A 16,130-nucleotide genomic window follows, 5' to 3' on the forward strand; every position below is an offset into this window, starting at 1 on the left:
TAATCACATCATATCAGCAGACCACAATTTAAGCTATTAGGCTCTCCTGGCAAGGACTGCCAAATACGTGCTTTTGACATTAATCTTCATAATATCAAATACAGCATCACAAATAAAATAATTTAATTAATATTTTGAGGTTTAATGTCCCTTTAAGATATCGGAATGTATGGCATACTTCCGGATTTCCAGCAAAGGGAGGCAAGGGGAAATTCTACATGGGTAGATGTCCAGTTTTGTTTTGTGTGCAGAGCTGCAAAAGGAGGAACAAGACCATAGGTGTGATGAAATGTGATTTGTGAGTTGGAGCAATCTCTAAAAACCAGAACATTTGTGGAAGTCATAACACATACTACACCATGAAAAACATATGTTCCCAATAAAACAATTAAATGCATAGAAATTCTGTAATTACTCTAACAATCTGGTAATACATATTTTTCTACTAATTCTATATATTTACAAGGTATTACTTTGTAGGTGTGTAAGAATTATTTTTTTTGAACATACTTCAGTTCAATCTATAAGTAAAGACAAAAAAAAAAAAAAAAAAAAAAAACACAACACACACATTTTATAACATTTTTTTTTATTTAAATAAAGGTAATGTCTTAAATTGCATTGCTTAGTTTGTGGATGCTATCATGCTACTGTATTTTATAACAATCAGTTGGCATTTATTTTGCAGGCTGTATTGTTCCTGAGCATTGTCCAAATCCAATGCGGTAACCTTCTCCTTGACAGTAACCTAAAAGAAATAAGGTTCAATAAGAAAACGTCAGACAACAGACTGATTAACAAATTCTATGAAATATAAGTTTATATGACAGAAATCAATTCCCATAAATCATTGTCAACAAAAGGTGGTTTTACCTGTTATAATGACTGTGTCACCATCTTGCAAGAATGTTCTCTTCTGTCCATTTCCAAGGTCAATTGATTTGCTTCCTCTCCAGGAAAGCTCCAGCAGTGACCCAAAGCTTCCAGGATCCTGTCAGAATTGAGACTCGTGTGAAATCCATATATCATTGTCAAGACATATTGATTCAGAACATACTGCTATACTGCCATGAGCTGAAACTGTCCACAATGGCCACTTAATGGAGGAATTCTATCTATAGGTTTGCAACATAAATACATGTACTGTCAAGAATAACAACGTTGAAATCAGTTCATGCTTACAGGCCCACTTATTGTTCCAGAAGCAAGCAGATCCCCAGGCCGGACATTGCATCCAGTGATTGTGTGATGGGCAAGCTGCTGTTTCATAGTCCAATACATGTACTAAAATGCAAAAAGTTAATGATTGAGAAGATGTAGGGAATTAGGTAATACATATACCATCCTACACAGGGAATACAAATACAGAAACAGAAGAAAGGTCAACTATAAATTATCTTTTTCAAAGCTACAGAGAATCCATTTTTGAAAACCAAGGTGATTTTAAAAACATTGTAACAATCTGTAAGTGTAGTAAAGCCTAGTGTTTTTGAAACACTTGGATTTAGCAGTGTTCATAACTTACAGTCCCCTTTATTTGTAAGTATAAAATACTTCATGCTGAAAGTTCCTTTATTTGCCAGCAGCGTATACTGCAGTGAGCGCCTCAGGCCGCCCATGGCAGAATGCTATTTTATCATTGAGGTGATGTTAGCCAATGTTAGTTAGCATGCTAGTCGTACAGCATAATGCCAAGTGGGCCGAATAGCTATTGGTTAAGAAATGGAAATTTCACCTCATTGAAAAAAAATTGTGTTTTGCCGTGTGAGGCCTGAAGTGCTCAGTGCAGACAAATAAAGGAACTTTCATCAGGAAGTATTTTATACTTCATTACTGAAAAACTAAATGTATGCTTACCTGATAAATTACTTTCTTTTACGATATGACGAGTCCACGGATTTCATCCTTACTTGTGGGATATTAACCTTCTGCTAACAGGAAGTGGCAAAGAGCACCACAGCAGAGCTGTATATATAGCCCCTCCCCCTCCCCCTCCCCTCCACCCTCAGTCATTCGGCCGAAGGTATAGGAAGAGAAAAAGGAAAGACTAAAAGGTGCAGAGGTGACTGAAGTTTACAAAAAATATAAAGAAAAACTGTCTTAAAAAGAACAGGGTGGGCCGTGGACTCGTCATATCGTAAAAGAAAGTAATTTATCAGGTAAGCATAAATTTAGTTTTCTTTTACAAAGATATGACGAGTCCACGGATTTCATCCTTACTTCTGGGAAACCAATACCAAAGCAATAGGACACAGATGAAAGGGAGGGACAAGACAGGAACCTAAACGGAAGGTAGCACATTTCTCCCAAAAATAGCCTCAGAAGAAGCAAAAGTATCAAATTTGTAAAATTTGGAAAAAGTGTGAAGGGACGACTAAGTCACAGCCTTAAAAATCTGTTCAACAGATGCATCGCTTTTAAAAGCCCATGTGGAAGCCACAGCCCTAGTAGAATGAGCCGTAATTCTTTCAGGAGGCTGCTGTCCAGCAGTCTCATATGCCAGCCAGGCGGATGATACTTCTCAGCCAAAAAGAAAGAGAGGTAGCCGTAGCTTTCTGACCCCTACGCTTTCCAGAATGAACAATGAATATAGAAGACTGACGGAAATCCTTAGTTGCCTGTAAGTAAAACTTTAAGGCACGGACCACATCCAAATTATGCAACATACGCTCCTTCTTAGAAGAAGGGTTAGGACATAAGGAAGGAACAACAATTTCCTGATTAATATTCTTATTTGAAATAACCTAAAAACAGAACTTTCCAGGATAACAATTTGATATCCATGGAATGCATGGGTTCAAACGGAACCCCTTGAAGAACTCGAATAACTAAATTCAAACTCCAGGGAGGAGTAATGGGTCTAAATACAGGCTTAATTCTAGATAAAGCCTGACAAAAAGACTGAACATCTGGTACATTTGCCAAACGTTTGTGAAACAGAATTGACAAAGCTGAAATTTGTCCCTTTAAAGAACTCGCTGATAACCCTTTCTCCAATCCTTCTTGGAGAAAAAACAGAATCCTATGAATCCCAACTTTACTCCATAAGTAACTCTTGGATTCACACCAATAAAGATATTTACACCATATCTTATGATAGATTTGTCTAGTGACAGGCTTTCTAGCTTATATCAAAGTATTGATGACTGAATCAGAGAATCCTCGCTTCGATAAAATCAAGCCTTCAATCTCCACGCAGTCAGCTGCAGAGAAATTAGATTTGGATGTTGGAAAGGACCTTGAATGAGAAGGTCCTGTCTCAATGGAAGTTTCCACGGTGGCAGAGAGGACATGTCCGCATACCAAATCCTGCGTGGCCACGCAGGCACTATTAAGATCACTGAAGCTCTCTCCTGTTAGATTCGAGCAATCACACGTGGAAGGAGAGGAAACGACAGAAACACATAAGCTAGGCTGAACAACCAAGGCACTGCCAAGGCATCTAACAGTTCGGCCTGAGGATCCCTTGACCGGGATCCGTATCTTGGAAGCTTGGCATTCTGTCGAGATGCCATCAAATCCAATTCTGGTCTGCCCCATCTGAGAATCAATGAGGCAAATACCTCCGGGTGAAGTTCCAACTCCCCCGGATGAAAAGTCTGCCGACTTAGAAAATCCGCTTCCCAGTTCTCTACTCCTGGGATGTAGATTGCTGACAGATGACAAGAGTGGGCCTCCGCCCAACTGATTATCTTGGATACCTCTATCATCACTAAGGAACTCCTTGTTCCCCCCTGATGATTGATAAATGCCACAGTCGTGATGTTGTCTGACTGGAATCTGATGAATTTGGCCGAAGCCAACTGAGGCCACGCCTGAAGCATATTGAATATTGCTCTCAGTTCCAGAATATTGATTGGAAGTAGAGACTCCACTTGAGTCCAAACACCCTGAGCCTTCAAGGAGTTCCAAACTGCACCCCAGCCCAGAAGGCTGGCATCTGTTGTCACTATCACCCACGAAGGTCTGCGGAAACAAGTCCCTTGAGACAGATGATCCGGTGACAACCATCAAAGAAGAGAGTTTCTGGTCTCTTGATCCAGATTTATCTGAGGAGATAAATCCATATAATCCCCATTCCACTGTCCGAGCATGCACAGTTGCAGTGATCTGAGATGAAAGCGAGCAAACGGAACAATGTCCATTGCCGCTACCATAAATCCAATTACCTCCATACACTGAGCCACTGATGGCCGAAGAATGGACTTAGAATCTTTGATTTTCTGACCTCCATCAGAAAAATTTTCATGGCTACCGAGTCTATCAGAGATCCCAAGAAAGGAACCCTTGACTGTGGGACAAGTGAACTCTTCTCTATGTTCACCTTCCAGCCGTGTCCATGTGAGAGTTTGTCAGATGATATGTTGATGCCTGAATCAGAATATCGTCCAGATAAGGCACCACCGCTATTCCTCGCGGTCTGAGAACCGCCAAAAGAGACCCTAGAACCTTTGAGAAGATTCTGGGTGCTGTGGCCAACCCGAAAGGAAGAGCCACGAACTGATAATGTTTGTCCAAGAAGGCAAACCTTAGAAACCGATTATGATCCTTGTGGTTTGGAATATGAAGGTAAGCATCCTTTAAATCCACGGTAGTCATATATTGACCCTCCTGGATCATTGTTAAGATTGTTCGTATAGTCTCCATCTTGAACGATGGGACTCTGAGAAACTTGTTTAGACACTTGAGATCTAAAATGGGTCTGAAAGTTCCCTCTTTTTTGGGAACCACAAATACGTTTGAGTAAAACCCCTGTCCCAATTTTGGAACTGGACAAATTACTCCCATAGTAGAAAGGTCTTTTACACAGCGTAAGAACGCCTCTCTTTTTATCTGGTTTGCAGATAACTTTGAAAGATGAAATCTCCCTCTTGGGAGAAAGCCCTTGGATTCCAATTGATAACCGTGGGTCACTATTTCTAGTGCCCAGGGATCCTGAACATCTCTTGCCCAAGCCTGAGCAAAGAAAGAGAGTCTGCCCCCTACTAGATCCAGTCCCGGATCGGGGGCCGCCCCTTCATGCTATCTTAAGAGCAGCAGCGGGCTTTTAGGATTGTTTACCCTTATTCCAGTTCTGATTAGGTCTCCAGACTGACTTAGATTGGGTAAAATCCCGTTCCTGCTTTGAGGAAGAAGAAGAACCGGGGGTCCTCTTTTAAAGTTCCGAAAGGAACGAAAATTATTCTGTTTACCCCTCATTTTAACCGATTTATCCTGAGGTAGGGCATGGCCTTTACCTCCTGTAATATCAGAAATGATTTCCTTCAATTCTGGCCCGAAAAGGATCTTACCTTTAAAGGGAATAGCTAAAAGCTTATGTTTTGATGAAACATCAGCAGACCAAGATTTGAACCACAATGCCCTACGTGCTAAAATAGCAAATCCTGCATTTTTTGCCGCTAATTTAGCAATTTGAAAAACGGCATCAGAGATAAAAGAATTAGCTAGCTTGAGAGCCTTAATTCTATCTAAGATGACATCTAATGGAATCTCAACCTTAAGAGACTCTCAAACCAAAAAGCTGCTGCAGTAGTTACTGGAACAATGCAAGCCATAGGTTGTAAAAGAAACTCCTGATTAACAAATAATCTCTTTAGAAGACCCTCTAATTTCTTATCCATAGGGTCTTTGAAAGCACAACTATCCTCAATGGGTATAGTAGTACGCTTAGCTAGGGTAGATATAGCTCCCTCTACCTTAGGGACCGTTTGCCATGAGTCCCGAATGGTATCTGATATGGGAAACATTTTCTTAAAATTAGGAAGGGGAGAAAACGGTAAACCTGGTCTATCCCATTCCTTTCTAACAATTTCCGAAATTCTCTTAGGAACCGGAAAAACATCAGTGTAAGTAGGTACTTCCAAATATTTATCCATTTTACACAATTTCTCTGGAGAAATCACAATAGGGTCACAATCATCCAGAATCGCTAAAACCTCCCTAAGTAACAGGCGGAGGTGTTCAAGCATAAATTTAAATGACATAGCATCCGAATCTGTCTGAGACAAAACATTCCCTAAATCAGAAATTTCACCCTCAGACAGTAATTCCCTGATCCCCAACTCAGAGCACTGTGAGGGAACATCGGAAATAGGTAATAAAGCATCAGAGGATTCAGTATTTACATTAATACTTGACCTACTGCGTTTACCCTGCAACACTGGTAATTTAGACAATACCTCTGTAAGGGTAGTTGACATAACTGCAGCCATCTCCTGCAGAGTAAAGGCATTAGACGCACTAGAAGTACTAGGCATCGCTTGTGTGGGCGTTAAAGGTTGTGACACTTGGGGAGAATTGGATGGCATATCCTGATTCTCTTCAGACTGAGAATCATCCTTAAGCACACTTACTTTATTTAAAATATGCTTTTTACATTGTAAAGCCCTTTCAGAACAAAAGTTACACAATGTTAGACGGGGTTGCACAATAGCTTCTAAACACATAGAACAATGAGAAACCTCAATGTCAGACATGTTGAACAGACTAGTAATACCACAAAAGTCGTTTAAACACTTATTTATAGCAAAAAATAAACAGAAAAAATGTGTACTGTGCCTTTAAGAAAAGAAAAAGTGAACAATTTTTCCAAAATGCACAAAAAACGTTAAACTATCGTTGGTTAATCCAAAAATTACTGCACCCAGAAGCAAGGACAGAAATAAGGCTTTAGAAGTACTTATATCAACATCTAGACAAAAGATAGATAAAAATACCCTCTACACCTCTGTGGCGCCTACCTGCCCCCGGAGTACTTCGAATCAAGTTTCCAACCCTTCAGACCAGCTACACAGTCCAGGAGCCACCGAGTTACTGTTTGCTGCTGCTAAGCCTGAAGGAAAATGCGTCAAAATAGGCTCAGCCCCTTAAGGTCAAAAGTTGGAGTAGGCCCAAACAACACCACATGGGAATGCAGTTTTGTACTAAAGTAGAAATACACACACAAAACAACCCTCAAGCATAAAACCAATACGTTTTAAGTGCCAAAAATAAAAAACATAAAACATCGTTTTTTACATTGTCTCCCATGTCACATAATGCCCAAATATCAACTAATGATAAATATAATATAAGGACTCCAGTAACACCCCTCTTATTAAAATAGGTTTTACTGCTTACGCCCATCCCCATACAGGGAAATAATGCCATCCAGTTCTGATACACCAAGTCTCCTCAGAAAAAAAAAGGCTGCACATACCTTAATGCTGCTTGTAGCATGAAACCGGTCTCCACACTGAAGATGTCTCATGGTTACCTTCAGAAGTCTTGTGGGAACCAGCGTGGATCTTAGTTACAAATGCTAAGATCATCAAACCTCAAGGCAGAAATCTTCTTCCATATCCCCCTGAGGAAAATAGTATGCACCGGTACCATTTAAAATAAAAAACTTCTTGATTGAAGAAACTAAAACTAACACCTCACTTTATAATGTCTTCCTAGTATAACACAGGCAAAGAGAATGACTGAGGGTGAAGGGGAAGGGGAGGGGCTATATATATACAGCTCTGCTGTGGTGCTCTTTGCCACTTCCTGTTAGCAGGAGGTTAATATCCCACAAGTAAGGATGAAATCCGTGGACTCGTCATATCTTTGTAAAAGAAATCCCCTTTATTTGTAGCACTGGTAAATCCTAGCATTTAAAAAACACTAGGATTTACCATCCCTTTAAGGTGATTTAATTAATTACACTAATAACCATGGCCAACATTTTTACACGCTAGATACTATATTAGGTGAATGGGAAGCATGAAAATACCAGCAGAAAATGATACGCACATACCTTAAAATTAGATCTGCATATATGAACAGGTTCCTTCATTCCTTCTCCTGTTAAAACAGTAGTTAGGTTAGTAAGTAAATTATTTTATATAAAGATAGTAGTAAACACTTATGACTACAGTTTTGAATAAATGTTAGGAAGTAAACCTATTAATGCTGCACCATTTAACCAATATATAAAAGTAAAACAGGAAATTAAAATTAATTTGCCTATCTTGGCACAAAAGAACAGGTCTCTTTAAGAAAAGATTGGAGAAAAACACAAAGCCTAAAACTTTACCATTTGATTCAACATGATAGGGTAATAGCTAAGCTATTCAAAAATATAATGCTCTCTGATAATCAGGGGGGAAAAAGATTTATGACATCAAGCTAGGTATGCCTTCCTGTTGTTAAATATGAAAAAATCACCATGAGTGTCCACATATTTTTTTCCAGATGGGGTAAAAAAATACATAGATATTGAATATATGGATATAGCAGAATTTATAGATATAATTGTAATCCCCAAAACATTTTAACAAGTAGGTAGCTAGATAATACACATTTATACACAAAACATATATCTACAGGGTGGGCATCAAGTATGTAAACATGGATACTATTATGCTATTTTTTTCTACAGAGCGAAGATGTCCTTGATACAGATTAATTCAGTTAAAATCCTTGGTCTCCATTTATCAAAATCCATATGGACAAGGTTTCCAGCTAAAGCTTGTGTAGCCCCGCCCCCTGATCGTGCACAACTAATAGCTCGTCAATCATCCCAAGCAAATCAGTGCAGGGTGATTTAACAACTCAATCTCTGAAGTGGCAGAGAAGTTTGAAAGTGTTTTATTACCACAGCTTCTTAACTAACAGTTTACCGGCTAACTCAGCACAAGGCCTATGCAGTTTGGTAAATAGAGTCAATACACAAATTGGATGCACGTTCAGGGGTTGCTGGTAAAGCTTCATTATTGAACTATGTTCATTGCAATTTTGCACAGGGCACTGAAATCTGCATTACTAATAAGGGACAACATGTTTAACTTATCATGTAATGTAATTTAACCTATTATTGTAATGTGATATCAATAATCATTTACCGTGCAATTTGCCTGTTTCAAGACTTAATAGCCATTCTGTAGGTGGTCATGGTCATGCAATCCATTGGAAGATGAGACTATGTTCCTTAAAGGGACAGTGAACCCAAACGTTTTCTCCTCCTAATTTGTTCCCAGTGATCCATTTTACCTAACTGAGGGTATTACATTTTTTACAAGTAGCCCCGTTACCCTTATTTTGGCATTTGAAATAGCTGATTTAGCCTGCAGTATCCCCACCTATACTAAAAGTTTCTATACTGGAGTCTAGGCTATTGACAAGCCTAAGAAGATAGAGCCAGCAGAAGAAATTACACTCCCAGTGGAGCGCAGGATAGTTCGAGAAAATAATGGAAAATTTACATTACTTAACCCCTTAATGACCACAGCACTTTTCCATTTTCTGTCCGTTTGGGACCAAGGCTATTTTTACATTTTTGCGGTGTTTGTGTTTAGCTGTAATTTTCTTCTTACTCATTTACTGTACCCACACATATTATATATTGTTTTTCTCGCCATTAAATGGACTTTCTAAAGATACCATTATTTTCATCATATCTTATAATTTACTTTAAAAAAAATGATAAAATATGAGGAAAAATGGAAAAAAACACACTTTTTCTAACCCCAAAATCTGTTGCACATCTAAAACCACCAAAAAACACCCATGCTAAATAGTTTCTAAATTTTGTCCTGAGTTTAGAAATACCCAATGTTTACATGTTCTTTGCTTTTTTTGCAAGTTATAGGGCCATAAATACAAGTAGCACTTTGCTATTTCCAAACCATTTTTTTCCAAAATTAGCGCTAGTTACATTAGAACACTGATATCTTTCAGGAATCTCTGAATATCCATTGACATGTATATATTTTTTTTTAGTAGACATCCCAAAGTATTGATCTAGGCCAATTTTGGTATATTTCATACCACCATTTCACCGCCAAATGCGATCAAATACAAAAAATTGTTCACTTTTTCACAAATGTTTTCACAAACTTTCGATTTCTCACTGAAATTATTTACAAACAACTTGTGCAATTATGGCATAAATGGTTGTAAATTCTTCTCTGGGATCCCCTTTGTTCAGAAATAGCAGACATATATGGCTTTGGCATTGCTTTTTGGTAATTAGAAGGCTGCTAAATACCACTGCGCACCACAAGTGTATTATGCCCAGCAGTTAAGGGGTTAATTAGGGAGCTTTTAGGGAGCTTGTAGGGTTAATTTTAGCTTTAGTGTAGTGTAGTAGACAACCCCAAGTATTGATCTAGGCACATTATGGTATATTTCATGCCACCATTTCACCGCCAAATGCGATCAAATTAAAAAAAACGTAAAATTTTTCACAATTTTAGGTTTCTCACTGAAATCATTTACAAACAGCTTGTGCAATTATGGCACAAATGGTTGTAAATGCTTGTCTGGGATCCCCTTTGTTCAGAAATAGCAGACATAAATGACTTTGGCGTTGCTTTCTGGTAATTAGAAGGCTGCTAAATACTGCTGCGCCTCACACGTGTATTATGGCTAGCAGTGAAGGGGTTAATTAGGGAGTTTGTAGGGAGCTTGCAGGGTTAATTTTAGCTTTAGTGTAGAGATCAGCCTCCCATCTGACACATCCCACCCCCTGATCCCTCCCAAACAGCTCCCTTCCCTCCCCCTCCCCCACCCCACAATTGTCCCCGCCATCTTAAGTACTGGCAGAAAGTCTGCCAGTACTAAAATAAAAGGGTTTAAAAAAAAATAAAAAATTTTTTTTAGCATATTTACATATGCTACTGTGTAGGATCCCCCCCTTAGCCCCCAACCTCCCTGATCCCCCCCAAAACCGCTCTCTAACCCTCCCCTCTGCCTTATTGGGGGCCATCTTGGGTACTGGCAGCTGTCTGCCAGTACCCAGTTTGCAATAAAAAGTGCTTTTTTTTTGTTTGTTAGTTTTTTTCTGTAGTGTAGCTTCCCCCCCCACACACAGACAAACCCCCACCACCTTGCTGATCGTTTTTTTTTTGCATTTTTTACATTTTTTTTAACATTTTTTTATTTGAGCATTTTCTGTAGTGTAGCGGTTCCCACCCGCTCCCTCCCCGTGCACGCGCCCGCCCCCACCCTCCCGTGCACACGCGCGCGCCCGTGCGTGCCCCCAGCCACCCCCGCCCACGATCCCGCCCCCCTTCACATCACCAGGGCCATCGATGGCCGCCACCCGCCTCCCGGTCCGGCTCCCACCCACCAACGCATTAAGCCACAGATCTCCGGTGCAGAGAGGGCCACATAGTGGCTCTCTCTGCACCGGATGGCTTAAAAAGGTTATTGCAGGATGCCTCCATATCGAGGCATCACTGCAATAACCGGAAAGCAGCTGGAAGCGAGCAGGATCGCTTCCAGCTGCTTTCCACACTGAGGACGTGCAGGGTACGTTCTCAGGCGTTAACTGCCTTTTTTCTGAGGACGTACCCTGCACGTCCTCAGTCGTTAAGGGGTTAAAGGGACACTAAACCCAATTTTTTTCTTTCATGAATCAGATAGAGCATGAGATTTTAAGCACTTTTCTAATTCACTCCTATTATCAATTTCCTTTGTTCTCATGCTATCTTGATTTGAAAAAGCAGTACTGTAAGCATTAGAGCCGGACAATTTTTTGTTCAGCACCTGGGTAACACTTGCTGATTTGTGGCTAAATGTAGCAAACCAATCAGCAAGCGCTACCAAGGTGCTGAACTAAAAATGGGCCGGCTCCTAACCTTTCATTACTGCTTTTTCAAATCAAGATAGCAAGAGAACAAAGAAAAATTGATAATAGGAGTAAATTAGAAAGTTGCTTAAAATTGCATGCTCTATCTGAATCATGAAAGAAAACATTTGGGGTTAGTATCCCTTTAAGTACTGATATTCGGTTTACAAACAGATATACGATAATTAGGCATGTGTGTGTACACAAAGTGATACAAAATAAAGAGATCTGATTTTACCTGCAAGCTCAACCCATTTTAATAGGTTTCAAAGCACAAAATAAGCTATTTCATATACACAAATAAACCTGAAAATGCTATTTCTCATGCATTTTAAACTCTGCAGCTGGTATAACAAGTCATTGGAAATACATTAAGGGAAAAAAACAGAAATAGCATATCAATTTTAAATAACTTTACAATTTACTCCTATTATCAAAATTTGTTTCATTCTCTTTGCATCATTTGTTGAAGGAACACTACTGGGAGCTAGCTGAAGACATTGGCAAGCCAATAACAAGGGGCATATATGTGCAGCCAATCCGCAGCTATCTCCCAGCTCTTGAGCATACCTAGGTATAATTTTCAAAAAAGGAAAGAAAGAGAGAGAGAGAAATAAGCAAATTAGATAATAGAAGTAAAATTGGAAAGTAGTTTAAAAATTGTATGCTCTATCTGAATCATGAAGGGAAAAAAAAACATAATTTATGCTTACCTGATAAATTTATTTCTCTTGTAGTGTATCCAGTCCACGGATCATCCATTACTTGTGGGATATTCTCCTTCCCAACAGAAAGTTGCAAGAGGATCACCCACAGCAGAGCTGCTATATAGCTCCTCCCCTCACTGCCATATCCAGTCATTCGACGGAAACAAGACGAGAAAGGAGAAACCATAGGGTGCAGTGGTGACTGTAGTTTAATTAAAATTTAGACCTGCCTTAAAAAGGACAGGGCGGGCCGTGGACTGGATACACTACAAGAGAAATAAATTTATCAGGTAAGCATAAATTATGTTTTCTCTTGTTAAGTGTATCCAGTCCATGGATCATCCATTACTTGTGGGATACCAATACCAAAGCTAAAGTACTCGGATGATGGGAGGGACAAGGCAGGAACTTAAATGGAAGGAACCACTGCCTGTAGAACCTTTCTCCCAAAAACAGCCTCCAAAGAAGCAAAAGTGTCAAATTTGTAAAATTTTGAAAAGGTGTGAAGCGAAAACCAAGTCGCAGCCTTGCAAATCTGTTCAACAGAGGCCTAATTTTTAAAGGCCCAGGTGGAAGCCACAGCTCTAGTAGAATGAGCTGTAATCCTTTCAGGGGGCTGCTGTCCAGCAGTCTCATAGGCTAAGCGTATTATGCTCCGAAGCCAAAAGGAGAGAGAGGTTGCCGAAGCTTTTTGACCTCTCCTCTGTCCAGAGTAAACGACAAACAGGGCAGATGTTTGACGAAAATCTTTAGTAGCCTGTAAGTAAAACTTCAAGGCACGGACTACGTCCAGATTATGCAAAAGACGTTCCTTCTTTGAAGAAGGATTAGGACACAATGATGGAACAACAATCTCTTGATTGATATTCCTGTTAGAAACCACCTTAGGTAAAAACCCAGGTTTGGTACGCAGAACTACCTTGTCTGAATAAAAAATCAGATAAGGAGAATCACAATGTAAGGCAGATAACTCAGAGACTCCTTGAGCCGAGGAAATAGCCATCAAAAACAGAACTTTCCAAGATAAAAGTTTAATATCAATGGAATGAAGGGGTTCAAACGGAACTCCCTGAAGAACTTTAAGAACCAAGTTTAAGCTCCACGGGGGAGCAACAGTTTTAAACACAGGCTTAATCCTAACCAAAGCCTGACAAAATGCCTGGACGTCTGGAACTTCTGCAAGACGCTTGTGCAAAAGAATAGACAGAGCAGAGATCTGTCCTTTTAAAGAACTAGCTGATAAGCCTTTGTCCAAACCCTCTTGGAGAAAGGACAATATCCTAGGAATCCTAACCTTACTCCATGAGTAACTCTTGGATTCACACCAATAAAGATATTTACGCCATATCTTATGGTAGATTTTCCTGGTGACAGGCTTCCGAGCCTGTATTAAGGTATCAATGACTGACTCGGAGAAGCCACGCCTTGAAAGAATCAAGCGTTCAATCTCCATGCAGTCAGTCTCAGAGAAATTAGATGTGGATGATTGAAAGGACCTTGTATTAGAAGGTCCTGCCTCAGAGGCAGAGTCCATGGTGGAAGAGATGACAAGTCCACTAGGTCTGCATACCAGGTCCTGCGTGGCCACGCAGGCGCTATCAGAATCACTGATGCTCTCTCCTGTTTGATTTTGGCAATCAGTCGAGGGAGCAGAAAAAACGGTGGAAACACATAGGCCAGGTTGAAGAACCAAGGAGCTGCTAGAGCATCTATCAGCGTTGCTCCCGGGTCCCTGGACCTGGATCCGTAACAAGGAAGCTTGGCGTTCTGGCGAGACACCATGAGATCCAGTTCTGGTTTGCCCCAACGATGGACCAGTTGAGCAAACACCTCCGGATGGAGTTCCCACTCCCCTGGATGAAAAGTCTGACGACTTAGAAAATCCGCCTCCCAGTTCTCTACGCCTGGGATGTGGATCGCTGACAGGTGGCAAGAGTGAAACTCTGCCCAGCGAATTATCTTTGAGACTTCTAACATCGCTAGGGAACTCCTGGTTCCCCCTTGATGGTTGATGTAAGCCACAGTCGTGATGTTGTCCGACTGAAATCTGATGAACCTCAGTGTTGCTAACTGAGGCCAAGCTAGAATAGCCTTGAATATTGCTCTTAACTCCAGAATATTTATTGGGAGGAGTTTCTCCTCCTGAGTCCACGATCCCTGAGCCTTCAGGGAGTTCCAGACTGCGCCCCAACCTAGAAGGCTGGCATCTGTTGTTACAATCGTCCAATCTGGCCTGCGAAAGGTCATACCCTTGGACAGATGGACCCGAGAAAGCCACCAGAGAAGAGAATCTCTGGTCTCTTGATCCAGATTTAGTAGAGGGGACAAATCTGAGTAATCCCCATTCCACTGATTTAGCATGCATAATTGCAGCGGTCTGAGATGCAGGCGCGCAAATGGCACTATGTCCATTGCAGCTACCATTAAGCCGATTACTTCCATGCACTGAGCCACTGACGGGCGTGGAATGGAATGAAGGACACGGCAAGCATTTAGAAGTTTTGATAACCTGGACTCCTCAGGTAAATTTTCATCTCTACAGAATCTATAAGAGTCCCTAGGAAGGAGACTCTTGTGAGTGGTGATAGAGAACTCTTTTCCACGTTCACTTTCCACCCATGCGACCTCAGAAATGCCAGAACTATCTCTGTATGAGACTTGGCAATTTGAAAGCTTGACGCCTGTATCAGGATGTCGTCTAGATACAGAGCCACCGCTATGCCTCGCGGTCTTAGAACCGCCAGAAGTGAGCCCAGAACCTTTGAAAAAATTCTCGGGGCAGTGGCCAACCCGAAGGTTAATGCCTGTCTAGAAAGGCAAACCTTAGGAACCGATGATGATCTTTGTGAATCGGTATGTGAAGGTAGGCATTTTTTAAGTCCACTGTGGTCATGTACTGACCCTCTTGAATCATGGGTAGGATGGTCCGAATAGTTTCCATTTTGAATGATGGAACTCTGAGGAATTTGTTTAAGATCTTTAGATCCAAGATTGGTCTGAAGGTTCCCTCTTTCTTGGGAACCACAAACAGATTTGAATAAAATCTCTGTCCTTGTTCCGTCCGCGGAACTGGATGGATCACTCCCATTACTAGGAGGTCTTGCACACAGCTTAGGAATGCCTCTTTCTTTATCTGGTTTGCTGATAACCTTGAAAGATGAAATCTCCCTTGTGGAGGAGAAGCTTTGAAGTCCAGAAGATATCCCTGAGATATGATCTCCAACGCCCAGGGATCCTGAACATCTCTTGCCCACGCCTGGGCGAAGAGAGAAAGTCTGCCCCCCACTAGATCTGTTTCCGGATAGGGGGCCGTTCCTTCATGCTGTCTTGGGGGCAGCAGCAGGCTTTCTGGCCTGCTTGCCCTTGTTCCAGGACTGGTTAGGTTTCCAGGCCTGTCTGGAATGAGCAACAGTTCCCTCTTGTTTTGAAGCGGAGGAAGTTGATGCTGCTCTTGCCTTGAAATTTCGAAAGGCATGAAAATTAGACTGTTTGGCCTTTGATTTGGCCCTGTCCTGAGGAAGGGTATGACCCTTGCCTCCAGTAATGTCAGCAATAATTTCCTTCAAGCCAGGCCCGAATAAGGTCTGCCCCTTGAAAGGAATGTTGAGTAATTTAGACTTTGAAGTCACGTCAGCTGACCAGGATTTAAGCCATAGCGCCCTACGCGCCTGGATGGCGAATCCGGAATTCTTAGCCGTTAGTTTAGTCAAATGAACAATGGCATCAGAAACAAATGAGTTAGCTAGCTTAAGCGTTCTAAGCTTGTCAATAATTTCATTCAATGGAGCTGTCTGGATGGCCTCTTCCAGGGCCTCAAACCAGAATGC

General features: G+C 40.9%; 1 protein-coding gene across 1 annotated transcript in view; it reads right to left on the reverse strand.

The window, feature by feature from the left end:
* Nucleotides 1–572: 572 nt before the first annotated feature.
* The window catches only part of FAH (fumarylacetoacetate hydrolase), a 101,099-nt gene continuing 85,541 nt past the window's right edge, over nt 573–16,130 (reverse strand). The window contains exons 11-14 of the mRNA XM_053718459.1: nt 7,781–7,827; nt 1,183–1,284; nt 874–991; nt 573–748 (exon numbers count right to left, since the gene is read on the reverse strand). Of these exons, the coding sequence (XP_053574434.1) occupies nt 678–748; nt 874–991; nt 1,183–1,284; nt 7,781–7,827 (338 nt within the window). The 3' untranslated portion in view covers nt 573–677. The remainder of the gene's footprint in view (nt 749–873; nt 992–1,182; nt 1,285–7,780; nt 7,828–16,130) is intronic.

The sequence above is a fragment of the Bombina bombina genome, chromosome 6, assembly GCF_027579735.1.
Source record: "Bombina bombina isolate aBomBom1 chromosome 6, aBomBom1.pri, whole genome shotgun sequence".
Lineage (NCBI taxonomy): Eukaryota > Metazoa > Chordata > Amphibia > Anura > Bombinatoridae > Bombina > Bombina bombina.